This window comes from Setaria italica, chromosome VIII (genome assembly GCF_000263155.2).
Source record: "Setaria italica strain Yugu1 chromosome VIII, Setaria_italica_v2.0, whole genome shotgun sequence".
In the NCBI taxonomy this organism is placed as follows: Eukaryota; Viridiplantae; Streptophyta; class Magnoliopsida; order Poales; family Poaceae; genus Setaria; species Setaria italica.
In genome coordinates this window covers 34,550,698-34,567,628 of record NC_028457.1, presented here as the reverse complement: position 1 = coordinate 34,567,628, position 16,931 = coordinate 34,550,698, and the positions used below count along the sequence as shown (strand labels likewise).

At 55.4% G+C, this 16,931-nt stretch overlaps 1 protein-coding gene across 1 annotated transcript; it reads left to right on the top strand.

Moving 5' to 3' along the window:
* Window positions 1-13,696: 13,696 nt before the first annotated feature.
* Window positions 13,697-15,016, top strand: LOC111258353 (protein FAM71B-like). The gene is made up of 3 exons (XM_022829566.1): window positions 13,697-13,813; window positions 13,940-14,089; window positions 14,261-15,016. The coding sequence occupies exons 1-3, from the start codon at window positions 13,697-13,699 to the stop codon at window positions 15,014-15,016; spliced, it is 1,023 nt and encodes a 340-aa protein (XP_022685301.1).
* The last annotated feature ends 1,915 nt before the right edge of the window (window positions 15,017-16,931 follow it).

The following is a 16,931-nucleotide window of genomic DNA, read 5'->3' as shown; positions in this document are numbered from 1 at the left end:
GGAGGTCTCAAATTTCTCAAGATGCCTTCTGGCCTGTTTTTTTTTCTTTTTTTTACGGGCCTGTTTGTTTCAGCTTTTCTGAGTGGCGATTCTCTGGAAATCTAGCTACCCTGAAAAATTTCAGCTGCTGTTCACAGAATCAGCTGGTAGGAGAAGCAGAGTGTTTGGCAAGTTAGGGACAGGGAGCTCGACGCAGGGTGGTGCTCGGCGCCCGGCGGCACTGACTGACGGGCGGCACAGGAGGTGGAGGGGCCGGCGGCGGCGCGCTGACCGGCCGGGAGGGGCTGGCGGCGGCGGGCGGACCGGCCGGGAGGGGCTGGTGGCGGGGCGCGGCGGCGCTGGCGAAGGGACCGGCGGCGGACGGTGCGGAGGACGAGCGGGAGGGTGCGGAGGGGAGAGGGGGTCCGGAATCGGCGGGATTTTCCCGCATCCGGCACCCCGGCCCGATTCTCAGGCGCTTTGGCACGGCTCATCCAAAACGGCTTCACCACCACCGGTGAAGTAAAAAAAACTGACTTCACTCGGCTTCCAGTTCATTTTAGTCCCGACTTACAAAAACTACTTCACGCTACAGTATCTCGATTTGTGTAAAATAGATGAAGCCAAAGCCGAAATAAGCCGCGTCAAAGAGGACCTCAGTCACGTTGAACTTCCGTTCGGGAAAAAATCCAAATCCTGTAGAATCGAACGAGAATCGTGATGTTTGGAGGGTTTGTTCGAAATTTTTCCATTAGAATCCACCAGAATCGAAAACAAACACGGCTAGAATCGACCCGACGTGGAGCGGATGCGCGTGTGCCGTGACTCTGCTGGCCAGGCCAGGCAACTTTGACACTATGCAAAAAGAAGATTTCTCATCACATCAAACTTGCGGTACATGCATGGAGTACTAAATGTAAACGAAATTAAAAACTAATTGTACAGTTTTGTTGTACTTTGCGAGACGAATCTTTTGAGCCTAATTAGTCAATATTTGAACAATAATTCACAAATACAAACGAAACGCTACAGGGTGCTACAGTGCTAGCACAGTAATTTTGCATCTCTCAATTTGACCAACTAAACAAGGCGCTAGTGGGATTGGAAAGAAAAAAATACTCCTCCCTTCCAGAACATTTTAATTTTTAAGAGTTAAATTATTTTTTGTTTGATGAAAATTATAAAAAAATTATAAAGATTTATGCCTGCGCAATCACAAACTATTTACAAAGATTACATACCATTGAAACTTCAAAGTACGCCACAAATTCAGTACATGTTCAAAAAATCACATACTTGCAAGTGTTAAAAAATTGATTCTTTTGTTCAGACACAAAATAAATGTAGAACAATAAATGTGGTACATGTATTTATCGGTGTACTGGTCTACTGGGTAGGAAATCCTAGGCTGCGTAATAAATGACTTGGTTGGTAATCCATCAACATCTGCATCTCCATCCAGCTGTAGGGTGTACTACGAGTAACGCGTAGCCCGTGCGGCGTGGAGCGCGTGAGCCGGCGGCGGCGAGGCGGAGCAATCGAGGGAGGCCGGGTCCGGCCGCGCGGTCTACCAGTCTAGCCTAGCCAGATGTGGACCTGACCTGCACCCTTGGCTGCGTGCGCAAAGCATGGGAGGCCGGGTCCGGCCGGTCTGGCCTTGGCGTGCGTGACAGTGACGCCTCAGCCAAAAGCCAACGGGGTGTTCGGGAGGTGTGACCATTTACATAAGTCGAGGATAAATGGAGAGACGAATCTATTAATGTCCACTTGCTAAACTTTAGCACCCGTCACATCGAATGTTTAGATACTAATTAGGAGTATTAAACGTAGACTATTTACAAAACCCATTACATAAGACGAATCTAAACGGCGAGACGAATCTATTAAGCCTAATTAGTCCATGATTTGACAATGTGTTGCTACAGTAAATATTTGCTAATGATGGATTAATTAGGCTTAATTAGGCTTAATAGATTCATCTCGCCGTTTAGATTCCACTTATGTAATTGGTTTTGTAAATAGTCTACATTTACTACTCCTAATTAGTATCTAAACATTCGATGTGACACGTGCTAAAAATAAGACACGGGAAGAAAACGCCCCCTAAGTCTAATTAACGAATCTATTAAGTCTAATTAGTCCATGATTTGACAATGTGTTGCTACAGTAAACATTTGCTAATGATAGATTAATTAGGCTTAATAGATTCGTCTCGCCGTTTAGCCTCCACTTATGTAATGGATTTCTAAATAGTCTACGTTTGATACTTCTAGTATCTAAACATTGGATGAGACACGTGCTAAAAATAAGCAAAGGGAACCAAACGCCCCCTTAAACTTTCACCCTGTGTCACGTCGAATGTTTGAGTAGTAAATATAGATTAATTATAAAACTAATTGTACAATTCCTAGATTAAATCGCGAGACAAATCTATTAAGTCTAATTAGTCTATGGTTTGACAATGTGGTGCTACAGTAATCATTCGCTAATGATGGATTAATTAGGTTTAATAAATTCATCTCGCTATTTAGCCTAGAGGTTCTTCTATTAGTCTTGTAATTAGCTCATGTTTAATCCTTTTAATTAGCATCCGAACATCCGATATGACAGGTCTAAGGGGTGTTTGGATACACCTCCTAAAGTTTAGTACCCGTCATATCGGATGTTTGATACTAATTAGGAGTATTAAATATAGACTATTTACAAAACTTATTGCACAGATAGGATCTAATTCGCGAGACGAATCTATTAAGCCTAATTAGTTCATGAGTTGACAATGTGCTGCTACAGTAAACATGTGCTAATCATGGATTAATTAGGCTCAATAGATTCGTCTCGCGAATTAGTATAGGGGTTCTGCAATTAGTTTTATAATTAGTTCATGTTTAGTCCTTCTAATTAGCATCCGAACATCCGATGTGACACTTCTAAAATTTAGCACCTCGCATCCAAACACCCCCTGAATTAACAGCCTAGTGCTAGAAGATGGAATGTGTATCACCACCGCTATCGTTACTCCTATTATAACTCATGATGTGTTAACACTATATAATGAGAAGAGAGCAGTAGCTCAGTGCATGGTGTTCGGCTGGCCTTCTCTGGCTGCAGCGGCTCCATGGCGGCCGGCCTCCGCGGCCTTCTCTGGCTGCCGCTGGCCTCCGCGGTTTCCATGACTCAGCTCGGCAGCCTGATTACTGTGCATTTGACACGGGAGAACTTCCTTTTGTGGAAAGCACTGTGCCTGTGCTCCATGCATCAAGAAGTTCATTTTTAGGACCTTTAGATTGTCGACACAGCTGAAAGTTCACTACACAAGGGGTGAAGTATCCAAGCAGCAAGAAAAGATAGTTTCCACAGTTGGATTTAAGGGGCTAGGAAAGATATGTCTTGCTAAAGCAGTGTATGGAAAATATTTTTTTTCTAGAATACGCAGGAGAACTGAGTATCATTCAATTAAGAGGAAGGTAAAATAATATTTGTACAACGTGGGCCATTAACTAGGCAGTGTATGGAAAACATAAAGCACAGTTCGATTGATGGGCTTTTGTTGCGGTGCCTAAGAATCCTGACCTGAAGAAATTATTTAAGGACATGCTCTCTCAACTTTGCAAGACAAAAACTGCAACCATCATTGAAAAAATATTGAATGAGTCACAGCTCACAAATGAACTCAGAGAATTCCTTCGGAATAAGAGGTATCAAAGCATCGCGGACAATAAGAATCAACTTGCGTGCATTAAGGATTTTTTTCCCAAAATTAATTTACACCCTCCTATTTTACAATATTAGTCGTAACAAGGTGCTAGTAAATCTAAAAAAAAGTTCAATGAGAAATGATCCGAGCAAAGCCAGAAATTTACTTCCTAACTATATTATTGCCCTTGTAATTAACACTGCTTTTGTGTTAACGTATTGCATGTGTGCAGGTACCTCATTGTTGTTGATGACATATGGGATATCACAATCTGGGAAAAGATTAGTTGAGCTTTGCCTGATAATACTTTTAGATACAGAATTATCACAGCTACCCGTAACAATGCTGTTGCTGAACAAGTTGGTATTGTCTACGAGCTGAAACCCCTTTGTCTTCATGACTTCAGAAGATTATTCTTTCCAAGATTGTTTGGCAATGACGATAATGGCATATGTCTTACTGCAGACCTGATTATATTATATTAAAAAGTATTAAAAAATGTGCTGGTGTACCGTTGGCTATCATATCGATAGCTACTTTGTTGGCTTGTATAAAGGAAGAAATAAGTGGGAAATGTATAAGGTATATAGATCTGTTATAAGATTTGAGAATGATTTTGTCACTTAGCTATCATAATCTGCCACCCCATCTAAAGTTTTGCTTATTACATTTAAGTGTGTTTCTGGGAGATTATGATAGTGATAAAGATTGTTCGGTACGGTTGTGGATAGCTGAAGGTTTTATCCAATATGAAATATCAGGGGAAAGCCTACTTGATCTTGGAGAGAGTTACTATTACGAGCTAAAAACATATTTATGATCCAACTTGTGTATAAAAGGTGGGACAATGAAATGGTAGAATATTGCCATGCAAATGATATGGTGCTTGATCTTATCGCTCCAAGTCAAAGGGAAGAAAACTTTGTTGCCGTTTTTAGTTATGTATATTAAACATATTCATCAGAAAAGAGGTTATCCTTTCAAAATAGCATGGTAGGTCATGCTAGACATCTAACTTCTATGAATACGCAACAAGTGAGGTCAGTTGCTGTGAATACACAACAAGTGAGGTCAGTTGCTGTCTTTCCATCTAGTGTTAATCTCATGGCTGCCCTTCTGAGCTTGAGAGTTCTTCGTGATGTGATGTGGTTGTCGTTATCTTTTTTTTTTTTTTTGCCGAAAGTGTAGCTTCATCGTGGATTATTACAAATGTGATAACTTGCATACCCGGGAGCTTTTGAGCTTTAGAGTTTTACGTGTGTACTAGATTTACAAGATTGCCACCTTTCACAACGTTACATTCTTATGGATCTTGGAAATTTAATTCACATGAGGTACCTGGGACTAAAACGCACACATATTGCTCAGCTCCGGAAACCTACTTCTTCTTCAAACACTAGGCATGTGTTTGGTTTTGGGACGATGTGAATTGAGTTGGAGATCACTTTTGTGGGTTGGAGCCGATTCATCTAGTGTTTGGATAAGAGAGACGGAGAGGGATGGATTGAACGTTGAAGAGGTTCACAGGTTTGGGATGGATGTCATCCTAACACCGTTAATTGTGAGCTTCACCTATCATCCTCTTTTTTTCCCCTCCCATCATCTTCCTCCTCTCCTCCCGCAAGCACTCCTCCTGGCACCGCCCCCGCTCCTCCCTGGCCGCCGGCGGCTCCTCCCTGGCCGCCTCTGTGCCAGCCCCCATCGCCGCCTCCCGGACGCTCGGTCTTTGCCGGCGCATCTGCCCGAGCTTGGCCATACCAGCGCGCGGAGGAGCTCGCCGACGTCGGAGGGGCCACGGCCATGGGAGGAGGAGACAGAGGGGCCGCGGCCATAGGGCGCCGCGGAGGCGGAGGAGTGTGCCGCCGAGCTGGCGGGAGGGGGCGAGCAGGCGGCGGCGGGAGGGCGCCGAGCGGGTAGAGGGCAGGCGGCGGATGGTAGGCTGGCGAAGGGCGGCGGCGGGGTCGGGCGAGCAGCGGCGGTGTCGGGCGGGCGGCGGCGGCGGCGTCGGGCGAGCGCGAGACGAAGATGACGGAGCAACGACACCGTTCAACTGGGTCGGGATGATTCGTTTATTTTGGAAGGATCGGATGAACCCGGATATTAGAGGAATATTCCCTCTCTGGGTCCGACCCAACCTACACCTTCTCGAACCAAACATGGGTCGAAGTGGGTCGGACCCATCCCAACCCACTTCAACCCTCAGTCCAAACACACGGTAGATGTGATAGGCAATGGAGGTGCCAGCGAGCAGGAGGCGGAGGAAGCGGAGGCCATGCTGAGGAATGAAATCGCAATGCATCACAGTCATCTAGTCTCGAGATACACTGATGAAGATTATAGGTGCTCCTAGCTCCTTTCTTCTAACCTTAGGCGGCGGTGTTTGTTTTCTAGGAGCTAAACTTTAGCGTCTATCACATCAGATGTTTGGATACTAATTAGATGGGTTAAATATAGGCTAATTACAAAACTAATTGCATAGATGGATGCAAATTCGCGAGATGAATCTATTAATCCTAATTAATCCATGATTTGACAATGTGGTGCTACAGTAACCATTTGCTAATGATGGATTTAATTAGGTTTAATAGATTCATCTTGCGAATTAGCCCAAGGTTTCTGCAATTAGTTTTATAATTAGCTCATGTTTCGTCCTCCTAATTAGCATTCGAACATTCGATGTGACAAAAGCTAAATTTTAAGCTAAGGATCCAAACAAACACTTAATTTCCTCTGTTCCTTTCTCAGTTGCAGAGGATGGACCGGAGAACAGATTTTGTAGTCAGGACAGCTTGCCACATTTGTAGAAATCAATGCTTGCCGATTGTTGGGGGAAAATATTAACGACCCTTCGAAGCCCATGGAAACAACAAAGACGCGAAGGCCCAGGCCCACCTAAGGGAATAACGACTGCCGTCGGCCCAACACGGGGGACGAGAATCACGCTCTGCCTCGCCCGACCCGGTATCCTGGGGTCCGGTATCCGAAGCCTTACGCGCATAAAAGAAATTTACTAGTCTAAGTCTTGACCCGCTAATCTTGACAACGACAGTTGGCGCGCCAGGTAGGGGACCTTTGCGTGTGCATCTCCGGCTTCCGATGGCCAGCCACGACGCCAGCTTCGCTCCGGGCTCCCTGATCCGTTTCGGGAGTCTGGACTTCCTCGCCACCGGGGAGGGGGTTGAGCTGATCCCTCTCCTCATCTTGCCCGCTCGCCCCACCATCCCCGGCTCTGCCGCCGGGACAGCGGTGAGTGGCCAGGCACGCGCCGGAGGGCCTTCCTCAGGGGGGGCAGCTCTTCGGGCTGCGCAATGTCGTGGTGACCTACGGTCGCCTCCTGACGCGGTCCATGACCATGTCACCCGCGAGCAACGATTTCCGACGCTGGCTCCCACAACGGGAGTGTCCACCCCTCACGCGAGTGCTTCATGGCCGACGTACACTCCGAGGGGTCCAATGACGACGGCGCCGAAGGGAGGCAGAGGACTCCCCCACCGCGCGCTGCGGCTACGACTGGAGCCCTTGGCAAGGCCCCGGTGCGACCTCGGCAGCCGGAGGCGCGCGCGGCATCCCGCCAGGAGGTCGAGCGCCCCCGCAACGAAGACGGGGTGCGACAACGGGCGCGCAACGTCCAGCAGCGCATCTGCGCGGATGAAGAACGCCCTCAGCTCTTCGCTCGCGCCAGCCAGAACATCGCCACCGCGGCAGCCCTACTCTGACGACTCCCCGAGCCGGCGACGCCTGAGGAGCGTCAGGCGCGCCAAGAGGCGCGCAACCTGCTCGAGTGCGCTGCCGTCCAGCAGGCGGAAAGCTCCGCGTCCCGGCGACGCGGACAAAACGCCAGCAGGGCAGCACCCGATGCACCTCCAGAGAGGCGGGGTGAGTCTGTTCACCAGCCTCCTCCTAGGGCAAACCACGCCGCGTCCGCTCGACGGACACCACCGCCCGCAGGAGGCAGGGCTCGGTCCGTTCACCGACACGTTGGCCCTGTCCGCGACGCCCGCGACGCCTTGGACGCACGGAGGCGCTCCCGCACGGACAGGGAAGAGGGGGTAGATCGCGGCTACCATGTGCACCGCGGTGGGCGCTACGACAGCGAAGAAGACCGCAGCCCGAGCCCCGACCCGGCGGGGCCCCGGGCCTTCTCCGCGTGCATCCTGAACGCGTCGTTCCCGCCGCGCTTCAGGCAACCAACGAATGTGGCCAAATACTCGGGGAGACGAACCCCGGGGTATGGCTCAGCGACTACCGGCTTGCATGTTGGGCCGGTGGGGCGGACGATGACTTGTTCATCATCCGCAACCTTCCACTCTTCCTTGCTGACTCCGCACGAGCCTGGCTAGAACATATCCCTTCGGGTCGGATCCGCAGCTGGAATGACTTGAAGGAGATATTCGTGGGGAACTTCCAGGGCACGTACCAAGCCCCGGAAACTCCCGGGACCTCAGGAGCTGCCACCAGGGATCAGACGAATCCCTCCGGGACTATATCCGGCACTTCTCCAGGAAGCGCAGCGAGCTCTCCAACGTCGCGGACGCCGACGTCATAGGGGCCTTCCTGGCAGGAACCTCCTGCCGGCCCCTCGTCCACGAGCTAGGACGCCGAGGCCGGCGGACCACGGAGGAGCTCCTCAATATTGCCACCAGCTACGCCTCAGGCGAAGAGACCGTTGGAGCAATCTTCGACCGCTCCAAGGGCAAGGCAAAGAAGGAGGAGGATGCTGACGAGGGCACCTCCAACCGCCAGCAGCAGCAGAAGAAGAGCAAGCAGCGGCGCGAGGCTCCCCTCATGGCTGCTGTTGAGCGCAAGCGAGGACAGCCGCCCCCAGAGGGCACCCCCGGCTTCTTCGACAAGCTGCTCGAGGGACCGTGCCCGAACCACGAGTTTCCCGTGAAGCACGCCTATAAAGACTGCAACCTCATGAAGAGGTACTTCGTAGGCAACCCGGTGAAAGGCTACCGGAGACGGAAGCTTGACGAGGAGAAGAAGGACAACGAGGAGAAGGAAGACAGCTTCCCCAAGGTGGACGGCTGCTTCATGATCTTCGGCGGCTTGGCAGCGTACGACTCCAAGCGCCGTCAGAAGCTGGAGCGCCGCGAAGTCTACGCGGCCGAGCCTACGACACCGGCCTTCCTCGACTGGTCGGGATCCGCCATCACCTTCGACCAGTCCGACCATCCGGGACGCGTCCGGCATCCGGGACGCTACCCTCTCGTCGTCGACCCTATCATCGGCATGACGTGCCTCACCAAGGTGCTCATGGACGGAGGCAGCGGCCTCAACATCCTGTACGCCGAGACCCTCGACGCCATGGGGATTGACCGCTCCCGCCTCCACCCCAGCAAGGCGCCATTCCACGGCGTCGTGCCAGGAAAACAGGCAATGCCTTTCGAGACCCCTTCCAACTACAGGAAGGAGGTCCTCACCTTCGAGGTGGTAGGATTCCGTGGAACCTACCACGCCATCTTTGGGCGGTCGTGCTACGCAAAGTTCATGGCCATCCCCAACTACACCTACCTCAAGCTCAAGCTGCCAGGGCCCAACGGGGTCATTACCGTCAGCACGTCTTTCCAAAAGGCGTACGAGTGCGACGTAGAGTGCTGCGAGTACGCTGCGGCCATTACCTTCACTAAAGATTTGGCGGTCCAGCTCGCGGAGGGCGCCGAGGACCAGCCCGACTCCAAGAAGTCGGCCACCTCCTTCGAGGCCACCGAAGGCGTCAAGGAGGTCCTCCTCGACCCCAGCAGCTCCGACGGCCGGACCGTGCGGATTGGCGCTACCCTATCTCCCAAATAGGAAAGCGCGCTCGTCGACTTTCTCCGCGCGAACAGCGACGTTTTCGCGTGAAAGCCCTCAGACATGCCCGGCATTCCGAGAGAAGTCGCCGAGCACTCCTTGAACATCAAGGCCGGCTCCAAGCCAGTAAAGCAAGGTCTGCGCCGCTTCGACGAGGAGAGACGCAAGGCCATCGGCGAGGAGCTCCAGAAGCTTTTGGCGGCCGGATTCATCAAGGAAGTCTACCACCCTGAGTGGCTAGCTAATCCTGTTCTCGTACGAAAAAAGAATGGGAAATGGAGGATGTGTGTTGATTATACCGGTCTCAACAAGGCGTGCCCAAAGGATCCATTTCCTTTGCCACGCATAGATCAGATAGTCGACTCCACCACCGGGTGCGAAACCCTCAGCTTCCTTGACGTGTACTCCGGCTACCATCAGATCGCGATGAAAGAGTCCAACCTGCTCGCTACCTCTTTCATCACTCCCTTCGGCCCCTACTGCTACATCAAGATGCCATTCGGCCTCAAAAACGCGGGGGCTACGTTCCAGCGGTGCATGCTGAAGTGTTTTGGGGACCACATCGGGCGAACCATTGAGGCTTACGTTGACGACATCGTAGTCAAATCCAAAAAGGGCGACCAGCTCGTCCCTGACCTTGAACTGGCCTTCGAAAGGCTGAGAGGCAAGCGTATTAAGCTCAATCCCGAAAAATGCGTTTTCGGGGTCTCGAGGGGCATGTTGCTAGGCCTTATCCTCTCCGTGCGCGGCATCGAGGCCAATCCGGAGAAGATAGCGGCCATCAGTGACATGGGGCTGATCCGAAATATAAAAGGAGTCCAGCGCATCACGGGATGCTTGGCGGCTCTGAGCCACTGCATCTCGCGCCTTGGCGAACAGGGACTCCCTCTCTATCGACTCCTAAAGAAGACTGATCGCTTCGAATGGACCGTCGAGGCCCAGGAGGCACTTGACCGGCCTTAAGGATCTTTTGACGAAGGCCCCGATCCTAGTCCCGCCGACTGACGGCGAGCCCCTCCTGCTCTACATCGCAGCGACCACCCAGGTGGTTAGCGCGACCCTAGTGGTGGAGTGAGAAGAGGAGGGACACGCCCTCAGGGTGCAGCGCCCGGTGTATTTCGTCAGCGAAGTCTTGTCTGAGTCGAAGGCGCACTACCCGCAGATCCAGAAGCTCATCTACGCCGTCCTCATCATGAAGAGGATGCTGCGCCACTACTTCACCTCCCATCCGGTAACGGTTATTTCGTCGTTCCCACTCGGCGAAGTGATCCGGAACCAGGACGCCACGGGATGGATCACGAAGTGGGCGCTCGAGCTCATGGACCAAGGCATCACCTATGCCCCCCGCACTGCCATCAAGTCCCAGGTACTCGCCGATTTTGTAGCGGAGTGGACGGAGATCCAAACACCATCGGCACCGGAGTACAGGAGTGCTGGACAATATACTTCGACGGATCGTTGATGAGGGCCCGCGCCAAAGCAGGCCTCGTCTTCGTCTCTCCTCTAAGTGTGCGCATCAGGTACATGATCCGCCTCCACTTCCCTGCGTCCAATAATGTCGCCGAGTACGAGGCCCTCCTCAATGGGCTTCGCATCGCCATCGAGCTGGGAATCCGTCGGCTAGACGTCCGGGGTGACTCTCAGCTAGTCGTCGAACAAGTCATGAAGGAGTGGAGCTGCCACGACCCCAAGATGGCAGCCTACTGCAACGAAGTTCGCAAGCTTGAAGAAAAGTTCGACGGGCTGGAGCTCAACCACGTCGCAAGGCGTTTCAACGAGGCAGCCGATGAGCTAGCAAAGGCAGCGTTTGGCCAAAAGCCGGTACCCGACGGCGTCTTCGTCAGCGACCAGTTCAAGCCCTCAATCCGTTGCCAAGAACCGGAGAGGGTCAGCGACGCGCCACCGGCTCCGGACTCAGGCCTCGACCCAGGAGAGGTCGGCAACGTGCCACCTGTCTCGGGCTCGGGAGCTGGCCCCGACAGGGTCGGCCCCGCTTCGCCTGTCTCAGACTCGGAAGCTGACCCCTCTGACCCCACGGTCATGGAAATCGTGGCAGACCCCGCAGTGGGGGCCAACCCCCCGCCCGATTGGAGAGCCCCGTACCTTGACTACCTCGCCCGCGACACGCTCTCGGCGAACAAAACGGAGGCACGCCAAGAGCTCTACAAGAGAAGCCACACCGGCATCCTCCAGCGCTGCATCCCGATCGAGTAGGGAAAGGCACTAATTCAAGACATCCACGCCGGAGCCTGCGGCCACCACGCCGCGCCAAGAACCCTCGTTGGCAACGCCTTCCGGCAAGGTTTCGACTGGCCGACAGCAGTCGCCGACGCCACCCACGTGGTCCGCACCTGCGAAGGGTGCCAGTTCTTCGCGCGCCAAACCCATCTGCCCGCGCAAGCACTTCAGACCATCCCCATCACGTGGCCCTTCACGGTATGGGGACTGGATCTCGTTGGGCCCTTCAAGAAAGCGCCCGGGGGCTTCACCCACCTGCTTGTCGCCATCGACAAGTTCTCCAAGTGGATCAAAGCATGACCAGTCGCGCAGATCAAGTCCGAGCAGGCGGTACAATTCTTCACCGACATCATCCATCGCTTCGGAATCCCAAACTCCATCATCACGGACAACGGCACGCAGTTCACCGGAAAGAAGTTTCTCCAGTTCTGCGACGACCACCACATCCGAGTGGACTGGTCAGCCGTGGCACATCCCCGCATGAACGGGCAGCTCAAACGAGCCAACGACATGATACTCCAGGGTCTCAAGCCACGGATCTTCGACCGCCTCAAAAAGTTCGGTGGACGGTGGGTCGCGAAGCTCCCCGTGGTTTTTTGGAGTTTGAGGACAACCCCCAGTCGGGCGACTGGCTTCACCCCATTCTTCATGGTCTACGGGTCCGAGGCCATCCTGCCCATCGATCTGGAGTACGGATCACCGAGGGTCAAGGCATACGATGAACAAGAGAACCAGGCATCGCTCGAAGACGCACAAGATCAGCTCGATGAGGCACGCGATGTGGCCCTGCTGCACTCGGCCAAGTACCAGCAGGCCTTACGACGCTACCACAGCCCAAGGTGCAAGGTCGAGCCTTCAACGTTGGCGACCTGGTGCTCCGTCTCGTCCAGGATAACAGGGGTCGGCACAAGCTGACCCCTCCGTGGGAAGGTCCCTTCATCGTCACGCAGGTACTGCGGCCAGGCACCTACAAGCTGGCGACCCCTGATGGACAAGTCTTCAGCAATGCTTGGAATATAGAATAGCTAAGGCGTTTCTACCCCTAGATTTCACTTCCAAGTTCTGTACATAGACATCTCTGTACATTTAAAAAAATTTCCGGAAAAAAGAATTTTGAGTTGGTCCCATTCAAGTTTCAGTTCGAACTCAGGGATATCCGACCCTAGCTCTGCCTCAGGGCCGCATATCCCTCGGGGGCTATCAGGGGCTCCGGCCTAGGCCACTTGACACCCTCTCAAAATGCGTTTTCTTTCCAAGCCGACCCTCTTTCTGAACTTTTGGGCATGAAAAGGAAAAAGTGCACGAACGGTGTTCAGGCAAGATTGATCGGACTGCGAAAAAACTACGCCCCAGCGGCTACGGTGCCCTCGCTCATCAAAGCTTACTGACACAACCAATGACGCGCTCTAAACTTTCCAAGTCTGAAAAACAAGAAAGAGGATCGAAAACTTTCTCACGACAATTTTTAGAAAAGCCTCTATGGGCACCACAAAATAAGTCTGAAACTGACGTATTTACATCTTGGGCGCTAGCCCAATACAGTTAACTCGTCCGAGGATCTTCGGGAGGGACGACTTCATCCTCCAGGAGCTTCGCCAAGGCCTCCACCGGGTTGAGCACCGACGCGTCGATCTCGTTCAGCTCAGCCTCGGAGTAGCCAGCGGCGTACCCCCTGCTCATCCCGGCGAAGTTGATGCCGGAGAAGTGGGAGCCGAAGACCCCAAAGGCTCACCTCACGCCGGTGTGGAGCGCCTCCAGGGCGATCTCGCGGGCCCGGCGGTAGGTCCCGAGGACACGAGTCGCCAGGAGCTCATCCCCTCCTCCTAGTCCACGCTGAGGCCGTCGCAGACGACGCGGACCGCATCCCGCAGGTTGCCGTGCTCAGCGCGCTCCGCGTCGAGCGCCTCCCTCAGACGGGTGAGCTCACCTGCAAGGATCAGCCAGAAGAACCCGCTAAATTGAAAATAACCGCAGCATCACAAAGATAAAGAAATGAACAGTCTTACCCTTGGACTGGGCCTTCAGCTGGCGCTCCCGGTCAAGCCCCTAGGCCATGGAGGCCTGAAGCTCCCGCGCTTGTGCTTGAAGCTGACCGACCTCCGCCTCAAGGTCAGCCGCCGCCTTCTCGGCCTCCTCCTTCTAGACCTTCTCGGCATCCCGGTCCTGCCAAGCCTTTTGCCGCTCGCGCCGGATGCGCTCGACGGTCTTCTGAAGGGCTTCATGCTCCCCCTTCAGCCGTGCGAGCTCCTCGGCCTCGTGGTGGGCCTTTCCGGCAGCGGCCTGGAACTCCTCGCGGTCGCAGCAGGCCCTCTCGGCGACAACCTGGAGCTTGGCCTCCGCCCGCCGCGCATCCTCCTGAGCCGCCTGCTCGCGCCTCTACAGATCGTTGATGACCTGCTGGGTGGCGACAACTTGCATGGATAGCTCCCCGGTCCGCTGTCTCTCCAAGTTGAAGCGCTCCCAGAGCCCCCGCTCCAGCCAAAGGAAATCGGATTTCCCCCGACTGCATTCTTGGAGAGCCTGCAAAACAATACGACATCACGGGTAAAACAACAGGGAGGATACAACCACCAACGGAGAAGGTACCATACCTGGCTACCGGGCAGGACGACGCCGTCCAACTGCCCCAACGCCGAGGACAGAGCCGCGCGGACGTTAGCAAGGCCGCACTGCATCGCCTGCCACTTGCCCCATTCCGTGGCATCATCCAACGTGAACAGGGACCTCTGCAGGTCGTCATGGGACGACCAACGCAGGACGGACCCTCTCCACGCCCTGGGAACGGGAGTGGTCGAGGTAGAGGCGGAAGCCGACCTCGACGCCGCCGTCAAAACGGGCTCCACCATCCTGGAAGCCGCCGAGCTCACCGACGGTCCCGGGGCACGCGCCCCTGCCCCCGTCGAAACCACCGCGGGCTCGCCAGTCGGCGCCACCGCCTCCGACGCGGGTGCTGGAGCGAGCGTCCCCGTGGCCGCCTGGCCCTCCGTCGCGACCGCCGAGACAGGCGTCCCCACCCCCGTCAGGGCCTCTGGAGTAGGCACCTCCGCCTCCGCCGCCGGTGCCACTTCCGCCGGGGCTCCCCGGGCGGGAGTCCCCGTCTCCGTCGCCACCGCCTCCTCTATCACAGCCGCCGGGGCAGGTGTCCCAGTCTCCCCCGCTGCCGCTGTCCCCGCCGTAGCCGCGGGGGCAGGCTCTCCTTCCTCCGTCGCCGCCGCCGTCCCCGTCGCGGCAGCTGGGACATCCGTCCCCGTCTCCACCGCCGCCGTTCCCTCCACCTCGTCAGCGTCGAGGTCGATCACCTCCCCGGCTTGAGGGCCCCTGGGAGCGATACTCTACACCGCGGGGTCAGCCAAAGAAGCGGAAGGCGGAGCGGGGTCCGCGCCCTCTCCCGTGCCCGGCGGCGGCACCACTCCACCGGTCGCCACCGCGGGGGCTACCTCCGCGGTGGGACCCGCGACCTCACCAGGGACCCCGCCGCTCGCCGCGGGTGGGGCTGCGGTGCGCCCCGCAGGGACGGACAACACCCGCAGCGCCTTCTTGGCCGCCAGCTGCGGAACGAGACCTCGAGGGGTGGCGCTGCAAAAAAAATCAACAAACATCAGCGGAAACGAACATAATGCATGGAAAGAAACGAGGTTTGCGAGGAAATTCAACTCACGTTCCCCCGACGCAAGGACGGCGTGCGCGCTTCGCCTCCGAGCCGAACGCCGACCCCGGGGTGTCTGGCAGCGGCCGCTTGTCGCCGCTCCTCTGCTCCTGGGCCGTAGGCGTGGGGACGGGGGCGAGCTCCGTAGACCCCCAGGGGGCACTTCGCGCCGACCCCTGGGGGACGGCCCCAGAGCTTTGCGGGACCAAGTCCCGGGCAGACGATCCGCCCGCTTCATCCCTCGCAGCCGTTTGGGAGCACGTCTCCCGAATAACGAGTGCGCCCGACCGGGGGGACAGGACAAACTCCTCCTTCTCCTCGTCATCCTCCTCCTCTTCCTCCTCCTCATCATCGTCGTCGTCCGACATGACATGTCCTCGTCGCCGCCGCCGGAACTCCTTGGCGGCCCTCTTCTTCTTCTTCGCCGTCTCCTTGTCCTTGCGGCGCTTTTGCTTCTCAGCAAGGAGATGGTTCTGCAGCCGCCGCTCGGCGTCCTCCGGCACCGGCGGGCGCGAGTCCACGACCCGGGTCAAGCTGCCCTGCAAACGCGAAGAGGCCCCGCGTCAGAGCGACGAACCAAGCAACACGAAAAAAGAAGGTTGGCGCACATAATCCTTACCAGGTCAATGAAGTTCTCGTCCGGGCGCATTGGAGGGTGACCGGGCACCGGGTAGTCGGCGTCCTTGTCCTCCAGCACCTCCCGAATCCGCTGTCGGATCTCGGAGGTGGCGAGCGCACCCGTCGCAAGGATGGTACCCTCGGTCGGCGTGCCCGGAGTCATTTTGGCGAGCGAGCAGACCCGGAGCATCAGCGGCGCCACCCGCCGGGCGTGGTAAGCCCCGATGGCTCCGGCTCCGGTCAACCCCCTCCCCTTCAAGTGCTCGATGGCCTGCAGCAGGCCGTGGATCCGCTTTTTCTCCTTATCGACCGGGTCGTACGCCCACACCTCCGGCGCCGCCTCGATAGTGCGGCCGGTGAACTTCGGCAGGAGGGAGTTCGAGTAGTTCTTCACGTAGAACCACTGCTGGTGCCACCCCTTGTGGGACGCCGCGGTCTTCATCGCCATGTACTCCTTGGTGCAGGTATGGCGGAGGTGGATTCCAGCGCACCCTATCGGCACCGGGGGCGACCGCTGCTGGCTCCCCTTCTTCTCCGCCTTCTGGTATAGGCTGACCGTGAAGAAATACTTCCACAGCGAGAAGTTGGGCTCGATGCCCAGGAACCCCTCGCACAGCGAAACGAACGTCGCGATGTGGTGGATCCCGTTGGGGTTGAGGTGCTACAGCTCAAGCCCATAATAATGCAGGAGCCCGCGGAAGAAGAGGCTCGGCGGAGTCGCGAACCCCCTCTCGTGGAAGTGGGCGAAGGAGACGATATAGCCGGCGGGCAGTGCCAGCGCCTGCTCCACCCCCGGAAGTTCCCACTCACCCGCCTCCATCCTCTCGCAGAGGAGGCCCTTCCTCACTAGGCCTTCGGTGCGCGAGAGGCTGAAGTGGGAAATCGCCCAGGATCCCATCGCCGGAAGGAGAGGAGCTCGACGGGGGATGGGGAGAAAGCGTGCGGCGCCGGGCGGAGGAGGAC